Source organism: Sturnira hondurensis, unplaced genomic scaffold (assembly GCF_014824575.4).
Source record: "Sturnira hondurensis isolate 20B ecotype Veracruz unplaced genomic scaffold, ASM1482457v3 Scaffold0023357, whole genome shotgun sequence".
In the NCBI taxonomy this organism is placed as follows: Eukaryota; Metazoa; Chordata; class Mammalia; order Chiroptera; family Phyllostomidae; genus Sturnira; species Sturnira hondurensis.
In genome coordinates, this window is record NW_028095988.1 from 3,073,960 (window position 1) to 3,086,808 (window position 12,849).

The following is a 12,849-nucleotide window of genomic DNA, read 5'->3' on the forward strand; positions in this document are numbered from 1 at the left end:
GGAGAGTCACGGGGATGTAAGTACAGCATAGGGAATATAGTAGCCAAAGAATATATATATGCATGAACATGGACAATGGTGTGATTACCTTAGGGAGTGTGGGCAATAGGGTCTGGGCAGAGGGAGGCAAACAGGGAAAAAACTGGGACAAGTGTAACAGCATAAGTAATAAAATATAATTTAACATAAAAGGCCTAGTTTTATAAAGGCCTATTTGTCCAAATCTATTTTGCATAATTATAATTAATAGGCCCCGCTCCCTAGGAAAAATATACATCCATCCACAAACATTTTTAGAAGAGAAATGCATTAAGAACTCAATATGTACACTAGAAAGTTACTTTCAAACTTAAAACTGAGTGGAAAAGCTTGAGTGATGACATAAAAGTGAGTCCCAGCAGGTAAACTTACAGTGAATTCCCCAGTAACAGCATCAAAGCCAACATGGATGGTGTGCTCAAAATCAGATGGAGGAGAAATTTCTGGCCGTTCCTTCTCTTTCTTCTTACTTCCTAAGGAGCATTAATAAAAATGAATAAGGCTATTTAAACAAAATAATGATGTTTATATTTTTTCTAAAACAGATTAGGAATGAAGTTATTCTAGAAAAGAAATTTCCCTTAAAGACAGTGCAGTGATTGATAGAAAACGGATAAATGAAGCCAAGTAACCAATCCTGTCATCAGGCGGGGGTGGGGACGACCAGTGTCCAGAGTAAGAAGCACACAGATTCCCAGCACTAGGCCTGATTAAAAGGGCTCAAGGCAGAAGAGACAGCCCCTTAGGACACTGGTTCGTTCATTCTCTCATAAGTAAAGGGTTATAAACACTGAGTAATTTGGAAAATGTCTATCAAATTCTACTTCCATTTGGTTATATTCATCCAGAAAAAGCAACTTATATTACTATGACAATATAGATTAATAGGCACTGTATACTTTAGTTTACAAAGATCACATCAACCTTTTTTTGTGCAACTCTAACCCTTTTTTTCCTAGAGGAAATATTTATTTTATTTTTAGAGAGAGTGGAAGGGAGGGAGAAAGAGAGGGAGAGAAACATCAATGTACAAGAGAAATATAGATCGGTTGCCTCTCCCATGCCCCCAGCTGGCACCTGGCCTGCAACCCAGGCATGGGCCCTGGCTGTAACTGAACTGCTGATCTTTTGCTTTGCAGGATGGAGCCCAACTCACTGAGCCATGCAGGCCAGGGCCAAGCCTTCCTCCTTTTTACTGAAATCAGTAATCGCTTCATTTTAAAGTTTCCATTTTTCTGTGGTTCCACCAATTATTTTTGCAACATTTCCACAACACACCTATCAATATTCTCTGTAAATTTGTTTCCTTTACTAGTCATTTCACTCTCTGCTCCCTGTTCTTATCCGCAGTCACTTATGCCTAGGTTTCTGGTATAGCTGTCGCCCTGGCCCTTTTCTCACCTTTGTCCTGTGCTAAAATCTACGGTATTTTCTGGGTCCCGTTTTTTCCCCTCTTCTTGCTTCACTCCTTCGTAATTTCTGACTATACATATATTTAGGTGAAAATGTTTACCCTATTCAAAATTTCTTTTTTTCAAAAAATTTTTTAAAGATTTTATTTATTTATCTTAGAGTGGAAGGGAAGGAGAGAGAGAGAGAGAAATATCAATGTATGGTTGCCTCTTGTGTGTCCCCTGCCAGGGGCCGGGAACTGGCCTGCAACCCAGGCATGTGCCCTGACTGGGAATCGAACCGTGATTGTGTGGTTCGCAGGCCCGCGCTCAATCCACTGAGCTACACCAGCCAGGGCTCAAAATTTCTAATTTCCAGTGCCGCCATATGTAACAGGTCAATGCCATTCTGAACCACTGTTGGCTCTATTTCTGGATGCTAAACTTTATTGCAATGTTCTCTTTATCTGTATGCCAATGCCAGACTGCCTTGATTACTGAAGTTTTAAAATAAACATTGAAACTATGTGGTATGAGCCTTGTAACTTTTTCTTCTTTTCAAAGCTTCTTGGCTAGGTCTTTTGCATTTCTGTGTAAATGTTTGAATAAGCTCAACAATTTTATTAAAAAGCCTGCTGAGATTTTGACTGGGGTTGCACTAATCTATTTTGTTCAGTATTAATATAGCCAGTCCAGGTTTCTTTTCACTGTTAGCATACTTTTAAAATTCTTTTATTTTAACCTACTTATGGGTTTTATTTTTTAAGTGGATTTCTTGTAGACAGCAAGTCATTAGGTCTCCTTTAGCAATTTAATAATGTCTGTGTTTTAAGTGGGATGTCTAGATCAATTACATTTAATTATGATTATTAATATAGTTGGGTTAAACTCACCATCCTATTATTCACTTTCTAACAGTCTCTATCCAGTCTTCATTTTTACTTTCCTCCTTTGGATTAACTATTTTTAAAATAATTGCCTTTATCTCCTTTGTTCATTTTTTCAGCTATAACTCCTTAACCGTGCACAGGTCGCAGCTGATGTGAGAGATACAAACTCTTTTCTTAAATACTGTTACATACAGCAGGTGTATAGGTTCCAGGTCATGGCTAACTGTGCGTCTGTGACTAATGTTAAGCCATAACATTTAAGCCATCGCTTTGGTCACAATATGTTTTTCTTAAGGGTGTGTGATATTCGATTGTAAATTGTATCTGAGAGAAATCGTGAACTCCAAAGCCAGTATTGATGTTGTTTATTTATTTATTTTTCTTTGGTGAACTTGGAAGTCAGTGTTGTGCTGTTGCTTTTTTTTTTTATTTACCGTTGGAAATAGCTAGAAAAACACATCGATTTGATAATGCAAACAATGCTGAAGAACTTCAGCAAATGCAACTCGAGTCCAATCATGAGAATGAGTGTTGAACATGAAAATGAAAGTGATTTAGAAGATGGAGATTATGTGGAGGTTCATTCAGAAGATTAGGATACCAAGCAAGATATTTCTAGTAAAGAACATGAAGATGAATTAGACATAAATGAAGAATATTTTTTGGAAAGGATAAAGAATCAAAATGGAGGAAAAATCCAGTAAGAAGAAAATTTAGAAACAGTTGCAGAATATTTTGTATAAACTTCCATTAGTTTGGCCAAACGCAAAAAATGCCAACCCAGTAAATATGGTAATGCCAATTTTTGCTATGGGCAATTCAAAAGTATTTTACACAGGAAATCTTGAAATATAGATACTGGTAAGCAGCCCGAAAGCCGTTACTTGATTAGTAATAAACCAGCAGGTGAAATCAAGAGACTTGCAGACCCCATTTACTCACCAGGATGTAGTATTACAGCAGGTAAGCGTTCACAGATACAATTCTCATCTCTGACTTGAAAAAGGAGCAACTTTCACATGTAGGTACTGTTCATAATAATAACCCCTAACTGCCTCTGAATTTGTGTCTTCTAAAAACAGACCAGAAAAAATCCAATTTATTTGCTTTTGGTGCAGATTACACACTTATATCTCACATACCCCCAAAAGGGAGAAACATAACTTTGATGTTATGCATTTCGATGACATGATAAATCCAGATCTGCAAAACCTGACATGATACAACATTGCAATCAAATGAAGTCAGGAGTTGACACTGTGGACCACGTGGTAGGTACACAGGCCAGGAACACCAGAAGATGGCCTATGGTTACACTATATACACCACAGGTGACAAACACAAAGCCCAAGGGCCGAATCTGGCCCTCTACCTTGTTTTATCCGGCCTGGCACCTTGTTTCTACCCAGCGGCAGCACCAAGTTCTCGCTTACCTATTAAGGAGAGTTACATTTATACAGTCCTAACATCACATTTGACCCTCTGAAGGCAACCTCAAGTCTGATATAGCCCCCAGTGAAAACGAGTTTGACACCCCTGCTCTACACAATTTTGAATATTGCGGGAATAAACGCTCAGACTATTTACATGCTACTCAGCAATGTGAAAATAAGGTGCAGAATATTTATTAGAAATCTCGTAATGCAGTTATTGTCAGGACAAATAAAAAGGCATTCAGAAATCACCACAGGTGTGCTTAAGACCTTACACCTGAAACTTCATCAATTTCAACACAAATTGAAGGAAATTCTAACATAGATACAGCTTCCTCAACAAGCAGAAAAAGATGTGTTAGGTGCTGTGCATTTGAAATGAGTCACCTATCACAATATTTCTGCAAATGTTGTGAAAAGTATTTATGCCCCGAGCATAGCAATATTGCTTGTGATGACTTACAAATGTTTTGCAAGGCCAAGTATTAGAGATTTTGATTAATGTTAAAAGATACTTTTTGGTTGTTTTTTAAGCAATATCCATGTTTCCAAGATTTAAAAAGAAAATTATTTATGTTTTTATATTTCTTTAACAATGTCTAGATTCTTAACTAAAATAAATAAAAATAATGCATTTTAGCATATAAATATAGTAAATGCACATTTTCAGTTAAAATTTTTTTCCCACATTTCAGCACATACTAGTAATGAGTGTATCTCTTGGATAAACATGACCCACATGTAATATTTTTGACTATAACTTCTGTGGGATTAAGTACCATAAAGTTCACTTGTTTAAATTATACAATTCAATGGGTTTTAGTATATTTATAGAATTGTGCTGCCCCTACCATGATCTAACTTTGAAACATTTCCATCATCCCTAAAAGAAACCTTATGCCCGATAGCAATCCCTCTTTTTTTCTTTATAAGTTTTTAAAAAACATTTTATTTTGTTGTTTTTTTAAAATATTTTATTTACTTATCTTTAGAGGGGAAGGGAAGGAGAGAGGGAGAGAAATATCAATGTATGGTTGCCTCTCGTGCATTCCCCGCTGGGAACTGGCCTGCAACCCAGGCACGTGCCCTGACCGGGAATCGAACCCCAATACTCTGGTTTGCAGGCCCGCGCTCAATGACTGCTACCAGCCAGGTAGCAATCACTCTTGATTGCTCCCTCTTCTCCACCCCAAACTCTGGGCAGTCACTAAACTATTTTCTGTCTCCACATATTTGCCTGTTCTGGTCATTGCATATAAATGGAATCATATGACATGTGATTATTTGTAAATGACCTTTTAACTTAGTCTTTAAGGTTCATCCATGCAATAGCATGTTTCTGTGCTACATTTCATAGAAACTCAACTGATTATCTTTTAAAGAGATTCACCTGCATACCTTTATGTTTCCCTCCTTCTTTCTTTGAGGATTACTGCTTTAGAGATTTTATTGAGAAAAAACAATCACCATTCACATTGATTTTCATTCCTTTAAGCAGATGCACATTTCAATCTGACACCATTTTCCTTTTGTTTAAAGCATTTGGTTTGTTTCTTGCACAGCAACCCTGCTGGTAGTAAGTTTTTTCAGCTTTTATATATTTTTAAGTCTTTGTTTCCCCTTCATTTTTGAAAGATATTTTCACAGGATATAGAATTCTAGTTTGACAGATTAAAAAAAAAAGATTTTATTTATTTATTTTTAGAGGGGAAGGGAAGGAGAGAGGGAGAAAGATATCAATGTATGGTTGCCTCTCATGTGTCCCCTGCTGGGAACTGGCCTGCAACCCAGGCATGTGCCCTGATTGGGAATCAAACCGCAATCGTGTGGTTCGCAGGCCCACGCTCAATCCAATGAGCTACAACAGCCAGGGCTTAACAGATTTTTTTGTTGTTGTTCATAAAGATGTTGTTTCTTGGCTTCCACCTTGCATTGTTACTTACATCAAGTTTTTTGTCATTTTTTTTGTTCCTCTATTGTAGTGTGTCTTTTTTTTCTGGCAGATTTTAATTTTCTGGCTTAAAACAGTAAGCATTTTAAAAATAAGACTTTATATTTTTATAGCAGTTGCAGTTCACAGAAAACAACCAAGAGTTGGAAAGTTTTAAAGATTTTTCCCTTTATCACTGGTTTTAAACAACTTGGTTGTGTGCCTTGGGGTAGTCTTTTTTTTTTTAAGCTTCTTTGCTAGATTTTAGTCTCCTTGAGGGTTGAAACCACATCTTATATTGTATTCAACTTTGAACATATTTGGAACTAAGAACATATTTAATTAATATCTACTTTAATTTAGGTAGTTTTGATGTAGAAGATATATAATTTAAGATATAAGCAATGAAATAGATTGATATATTCCCTGGCTGGCGTAGCTCAGTGGATTGAGCACGGGCCTGCGAACCACACGATTGTGGTTCGATTCCCCGTCAGGGCACATGCCTGGGTTGCAGGCCAGTTCCCGGCAGGGGACATACCAGAGGCAACCATACATTGATATTTTTTTCTCTCTCTCTCTCTCTCTCTCCTTCCTTTCCCCTCTAAAGATAAATAAATAAAATCTAGAAAAAATTTTTTTAAAAAAAGAAACACATTGATATATTTACTCTCTAGTTGGGAACCTAATTTCAATTAGTTTTCATTTGCAAAATAATTTTCACTAAGACTTTATGGTAAAATGAAAATTGAAGGAGTTGGCATTTTAATTTTTTTCCTGCTTTATTTTTTAATAGTTCATTTATTATTATTTTTCCCATGACCATTTATTCCCCCCTACCCTTTCCCACCTCAACCCCCTTTCCTTGTTTTCTGTACTTGAAATATCGAACTCTTGAATCTGAGTTTAGTTTCCATTAAATGTGGACATTTTTTTAAAAGTATTTTTTTAACTTTTCCCTTTCCACTTCTTTGGAGACTTCAATTACACTTGTATTAGTCTGCCTAAGCTGTCCCATAACTGTTCATTTTTGTTTTGGGTTTTTCCCTCAGAGTTTTATTTTGGATGGTTTCTATTGCCATGTTTTCAAATTCACAATTTTTTTAATGCAATGTCTAATCTACTGTTAGCCCCATCCACTGTATTTTCCACCTCTAGAATTTTGATTTGCTCTTTTTCAAATGTTCCATTGCTGCTTCTTAATATTCTGAATTCTTTTGAATTCTTCCACATATCGGACACAGCTATTTAACTGTTTTAATGTCTTTACCTACCAATTCTATCATTTGTGCCATTTCTGGATTGATTCCAATTGGTGAATTTTGCTCATTATGGGTCTCTGCCATGTATGAAAATTATTCACTGGATGACAGACATCGAAATTTTATCTTTGTTAGGTGTTAGATGTTTTTGTATTCTTACAAATGTTAGTGAGTTTGGGGACACAGAAAGATTTTTTTTGCTGTTCCCTCATATAGAAGAGAAACAAATTTAGAAAGTTGATTCTTTAAGGTTATTACTTTTAAGGTTTCCTTAGGCAGGACTGGAGCAACATTTACCCTAAGGCTGATTCTACCCATTACTGAGGGAAAATTCTGTCATATAATGTTTCACAGTCTGAATGGTGAGAACACAAAACACTCCAGCCCCTGTATTCCCAGTGGCCCTCACTCTAGCTTTCGATAGTTTCATCACATACTCAATACACGTGCAACTGAGGGCACAAGGGTGACCCTCTGCAGATCTTTCTCTCCCTCTCTCTAAATGTTTAGCTCTTTACTTGCTGGTATCTGTACCATCGACTAGCTACTTTTGCATTCCCCACTTCCCAGCGATTTCTCAACTCTAGGAGAACACCTAAGTGGCCCCCTCCTGTACTTCAACTCTCCAGACAGCAAGCTCGATTAATCATAGGACTTACCTCACTTGTTTTCTATCTCTTAGAAATCTCTTTCCTTTATTGTCTCATGTACAATGCCTTGAAAACCGCTGTCTTGCATATATTTTCCCCCAGTATTTTAGTTCTTTCAAGTACAGGAGTAAATCTAGTCCCTGTCACTTCCTCTTAACTGGAAGTAGTAACAGGTTTGGCCACCTTACCTGTAATGTAATGTAACTTTAGAATGTGATTTGATGTGCTCTTCGTTCATTAGTGAAGAACACATCCAAGTGTGTGCTGAGTACTCAGTGAGCGCTTCTATCTCGAACTCATATTCTCAACACCTAGAAACTTTTTTCTATTATTTATTTCCTTCTATTTTCTTGGTTCATTATTAGTTTTATCAGTCCATCTTGGTCTTATTTTACAACTGTTATCTTTTCTCTCATCTTTCTTTCATCTCATCTCTCATCTTTTTCTCTCTTCTCTCATCTCTCATCTCATCTCTATTCTTTATCTTTGCATTATTGTTTAATGATCTGGGAGAATTTTATTAACCATCTCCCACTCTTTACCTATGAACATGTTGTTTGTTTTGGTTATTTGAAAAGTTGATTTTCCAAAAATTATTCTTTATTGTTCTCTGCTGATTCTTTTTTTGAGAATGCTTATCTTGTTTCATGGATACAATTTATCTTGTTATGTGGTTTATGTGTGTGTGCGCGTTGGGGTTTTTTCCCTCCTACATTGCCTGTTTCTTCTACATTCTTTTTTTAGCTCCTGTTGTTTTAGCTTCTATTATGTTAAGGGTTTTTGGTAAATGCTTGGTAATCCTTCACTATCTATTCCTATATAAAAGTATTAACAAGTTAACTGGGAGATAAGTCAGCCTTTTCAATAAAGATGGGGGCAGGATGTGGGAAACCTAAAGTATTTTTTTCCAGGGCATTCTGTTAATCCAGAGAAAATCTTCCCAACTTTTATCTGAGAATTTTGAGTCAAGCTATAAGTATTCTGCAAACAGGGCAGCAAAAAGGGGTTTAGTGTGTTAATTTCCACTGAATCCACTTTTTTTATTCTGGTACTATCTTTTCCTGACTCCTCTGACAAGAAGAGGCCTCTCAGATTTAATTTCTCCTCAAATAAATGTAAGTTTGTTCTTTTGTGGTCCCAGAGAATGGAAGTTACATTTGCACAGCTAGATGGGGCACAAGAGGATTCTAAGGTCCCCTTGACACTTCTTATATAGATTTTCAACTAATTCCCTGCTTTCAACCTGTTTATTATGCCCCCCCCCCAACACGCACACAAAATTGTGTGCCTCTAAATCCTGAGCCTCTGAGATTTTTACAAGGTTCGCTTCTCACAGACATTCCACTCTGTAAGTGCTTAGGAAATATCTTCCTCCGTTTTGCTTAGTTCCCCCTTCTCCACAACTTCTACCTTCCAAATATGTATTGAAATCTCTTGTGTAGTACTATTCCCTCTCCAATTCACTTTGTTCTTGTGATATAATTTTCCCCTATTTTTTTCACTTATCATTTTAGTTGGGTCTGGGGAGGGAGAGTAAATACAGGCATGTGGTTACCACCCTACTATGTTTAATTAGAAGGTTCTCCTAATACAGAAGAGCTAAAAGTCAAGCTGCTTCATAGGTCTGTACATGTAAAGTTAGAGTATGTTCTGTTCACTATCCTTTGTTTACAAAGTTGCTACTGACCTACCATAAGTAGGAAACATACTATTCTTTTGGATTAGTGATGATAGATTTGTGCTCAGATGTCCATGTCCTCTCTAGGTCTCCTGGGCACATACAGTATTTACTTACAAGAGGCCTAGCTATGGTAAATGGGCAGGGCACACTGGTCACAAAAAGGAGCACAGGAAAATGCAACAGTTAAGCCTAGTATAAAAGTTGCTATCTTTACTGAAATGCACCATTACACCTATCATAAACAACCTCTCATTTCCCAGTGGAATTTGAGTAATCTGAGGATGCCTTCTATTTCTCTTTGTGTCTCTTGACTTCTCAGTATCCTGCGTAAGAGAAAATATTTATTAACCAACTCTAAGCTACTAGCTTACTTTTCAGGCAGTTCTGAACTGCTTACCAAAAAATTATACCATTTCATGTACTGTACTAGTGATTGTTTTTTTCTTTAAAAACAATCTGCTCTGCATCCTATTTCTGATATGCCCATGGTGGGGAATGAAGCTATTTTCTTATTTATGACCCTGATCACAAATGACTTGTCCAAGGCAGCTGTCTGTCTGAGCCACGTGAGCCACAGTTCCCCACATACTCCCTGCCAGTTAGACTGGTTCAGGGGTGAATACCTGAACTAAGCGAGAATCGGTCTCTTATAACTAAATAAAATTACAAGAAAAAAGCACAGTAACTGTTGCAGGCCATTATTTCCCAACACACAGGGGAAAAAAAGGCTGAAATAAGAAAGAAATATGATCAGATACACAGAAAGGGAAAAAACAAGACATATAGCAAAACAATTCTGGTTCCTGTTGTGTCTAAGGCCCAGCCATATTTTTCAACTCAGGACCACTAAGTTTAGAGATATAGATTGAATTAAGTTTCATACATGTTAGGAATATAGAATAAAAAGTTAAAAGAGGTAGAAAATAATTAAGAACTTGAAACATATTTACATGCATTAATCCACTTAAAAGAAAAGGACACCATATCCTAAAAATCTATTTGATTACATTTCTTTTTACATAAAACACATATATAGCCCTATGTTCTAGTAGTCTGAGTATGGTAATATTTTTTTTAAGTATCTAAAATAAAAACCTACTGAAGCATGACTCAAATCAAAGTGCTGGAAGGATACTGCTATGTAACGGAATCGCTGCTTAAACTCTGGAAGCCAAGAAGTAGAAAGGCGACCACCACCAACAAATCCACATTTTATCCACAGAATTCCACCAGGCAACTGGATCTCTTGGTGGGAAGTAATGGACCAATGGACATACAACTTGTTAGTGTACTTGGAGGAAAAGAGATTCTTAGAATCATTTTCCAACTTCAGGAGATCACAAAACAAGCTGGTGGGCAAACTTCAGCCACCGCATGAGCTCTCTAAGCTGTGTGTTGCACAAAAGGAACTTAAAAGAATCAGGTATGCCATTCCCACATCCTTTAAGGTCACAACCTTTAAGGCTACATTTGAGCTAGAGTCTAGGGTAAAAAAACAAAACGCCCACCTCTTTAAAGGAAGACACTTCTATCTCTCATCTAAAACCACCAGTGATTGATTACCCCTTTGTTCTTTTGACCCCAAACAGCTTCAAACTGGTGAAACTAAACTTGTTCCATCACACGGAAGGCTATTCTCTGGGAAATAGGCAGAGGTGTATGGGCTACTATTATTAATGTTAGAATAAGATTTTTAGAACAAAAGGGATATTTACAGTTTTGAGTCTATCATCTTCATAGGCAACCAAGGTGCTTGCTTATAGGCTAAATAATTAAGCGTGAAAATTGTTTTAGTTAAAAAACACTGTACCTCTCAAAACTAACTAACCAGAGCTTTTAAAAATAAGCCAAGATAACAGACCATTGTCAGTTTCACTAACAAAACCTATTTTCTATACAGCTACAAGTATCTCTTCAAGACAAAAATGTGACCAGGTCTTTCTTGTTTAAAATTCTGTAATGGTTCCCCAGGAAACAGTAAAATGTGAGCTTTGTAGCATGGAACACAAGGCCCTTTATGACCTGCTTCTTGCCTACCTCACCTCCACAACCCCTTTTTGCTGTCTGTAGTTTCCTGCATTCATACCATATAACTCTCTCTCCGTCTCTGCTTTTAAATCTCACTGGACTGTACTCAGCTCCATGAATATGCTACGATCACTCCTGCGTCTGGACTACTAAAATTCTTTTCTGGGCACACTTTTTAATTATCAAAATAAGTCCTATTTTCACATAGTCCTACCATCCGTTAACCTTCGACTTAAATGTCACTACTTTAGGACAGACATCTCATACTGTCCTTATCATCACGGTTCAGTTTGTAATTATGTGCTGTAGTTTTTGATTTGTGCCAGGAGGACAGGGACACCATCTGCTTTGCTTATCACCGTATCTCTGATGAGTCACGGTACGTATGATACATATTAGAAGGGGTGGGAAAAGATTTGTTCAATTAAATTGCCACAAGAGGCATAATTTCTAGTCTCTTAATTTACCCAGTGACACTGATTAAAACTAATAATGAATAATTAAAGATAACCCAAAGTATCGCTTCTTGGCCTTTTGGCTAAGATCAAGTGTAGATAATCCAAAGTCATTCTTTTTATTTTAAATGAAAATATTAGCTGTTTGCTACCAACAACAGGATCATAAAGGGATGTAAATTTGAGAATAAATATCTCTAGATCAGACTTTATATTAGAGATGGCAAAAATCTTACAGAGTCATTTTTATTTTTCAATCCTCACCCAAGGATATGTTTATTGATTTGAGTGGGGAGAGTGAAAGAGAGACACACAGACAGACAGACAGACAGAGACATCAATTAGTTGTTCCACTTAATTTACGCATTCATTGATTGATTCTCCTATGTGTCCAGACTGAGGATTGAACTGGCAACCTTGGTGTATCGGGACAATACTCTAATCAGCTGAGCTACCCTGCCAGGGCATATCACACACGTTTTTAACGGCATCTGGAATGGTGACTCCTTTTCAAGGGGTTTCCAATTTACTTTGCCCAGACCCATCAGAGGACTCACTATTGATCGCAGCTAGAGACTTACAAAATGTATTTTTTAAATCCTAAGCCTTAAGGAATAATAAGAGGAGTAATCAGAATTATTCCTTGATCCATGGGCTGCAGAATGGATGTTGTGTTAACAGGTATAAAAACAATATTAACTTCGTTGTACATCTCCATCAGAGCTCTGGGGTGACCAGATGCACTATCAACGAGCAGTGGTATTTTAAAAAGAATCTTTTTCCCTTAGCAGTAGATATCAACAAGTGGGCTTAACTATTCAGTAAACTACGCTGTCAGTGGGTGTGCTGCCCACTAGGCTTTGCTGTTCCATTCAGAGAGCACAGGCAGAGTAGAGTCAACATGAATCTGAAGGGCCCTAGATCTACAGAATGATAAATGAGCACTGGCTTCAACTTAAAGTCACCAGCTGCACTAGCTTTTAACAAGAGAGCCAGCCTACCCTTTGACGCCAACACTGACTTCTCTCTAGCTATGGAAGTCCTATATAGATGGCACCTTCTTCCAATATAAGACTGTTTCATTTACATT

At 37.1% G+C, this 12,849-nt stretch overlaps 1 protein-coding gene and 1 non-coding gene across 2 annotated transcripts in view; one reads left to right on the top strand and one right to left on the bottom strand.

The window, feature by feature from the left end:
* The window catches only part of PAK2 (p21 (RAC1) activated kinase 2), a 92,873-nt gene that overhangs the window by 34,966 nt on the left and 45,058 nt on the right, over nucleotides 1–12,849 (bottom strand). Inside the window, exon 3 of the mRNA XM_037037719.1 lies at nucleotides 412–512. Within this exon, the coding sequence (XP_036893614.1) occupies nucleotides 412–512 (101 nt within the window). The remainder of the gene's footprint in view (nucleotides 1–411; nucleotides 513–12,849) is intronic.
* On the top strand, nucleotides 11,823–12,022 carry LOC118980989 (U2 spliceosomal RNA). Its single transcript, XR_005065244.1, has one exon. It is a non-coding gene; the product is annotated as a U2 spliceosomal RNA (small nuclear RNA).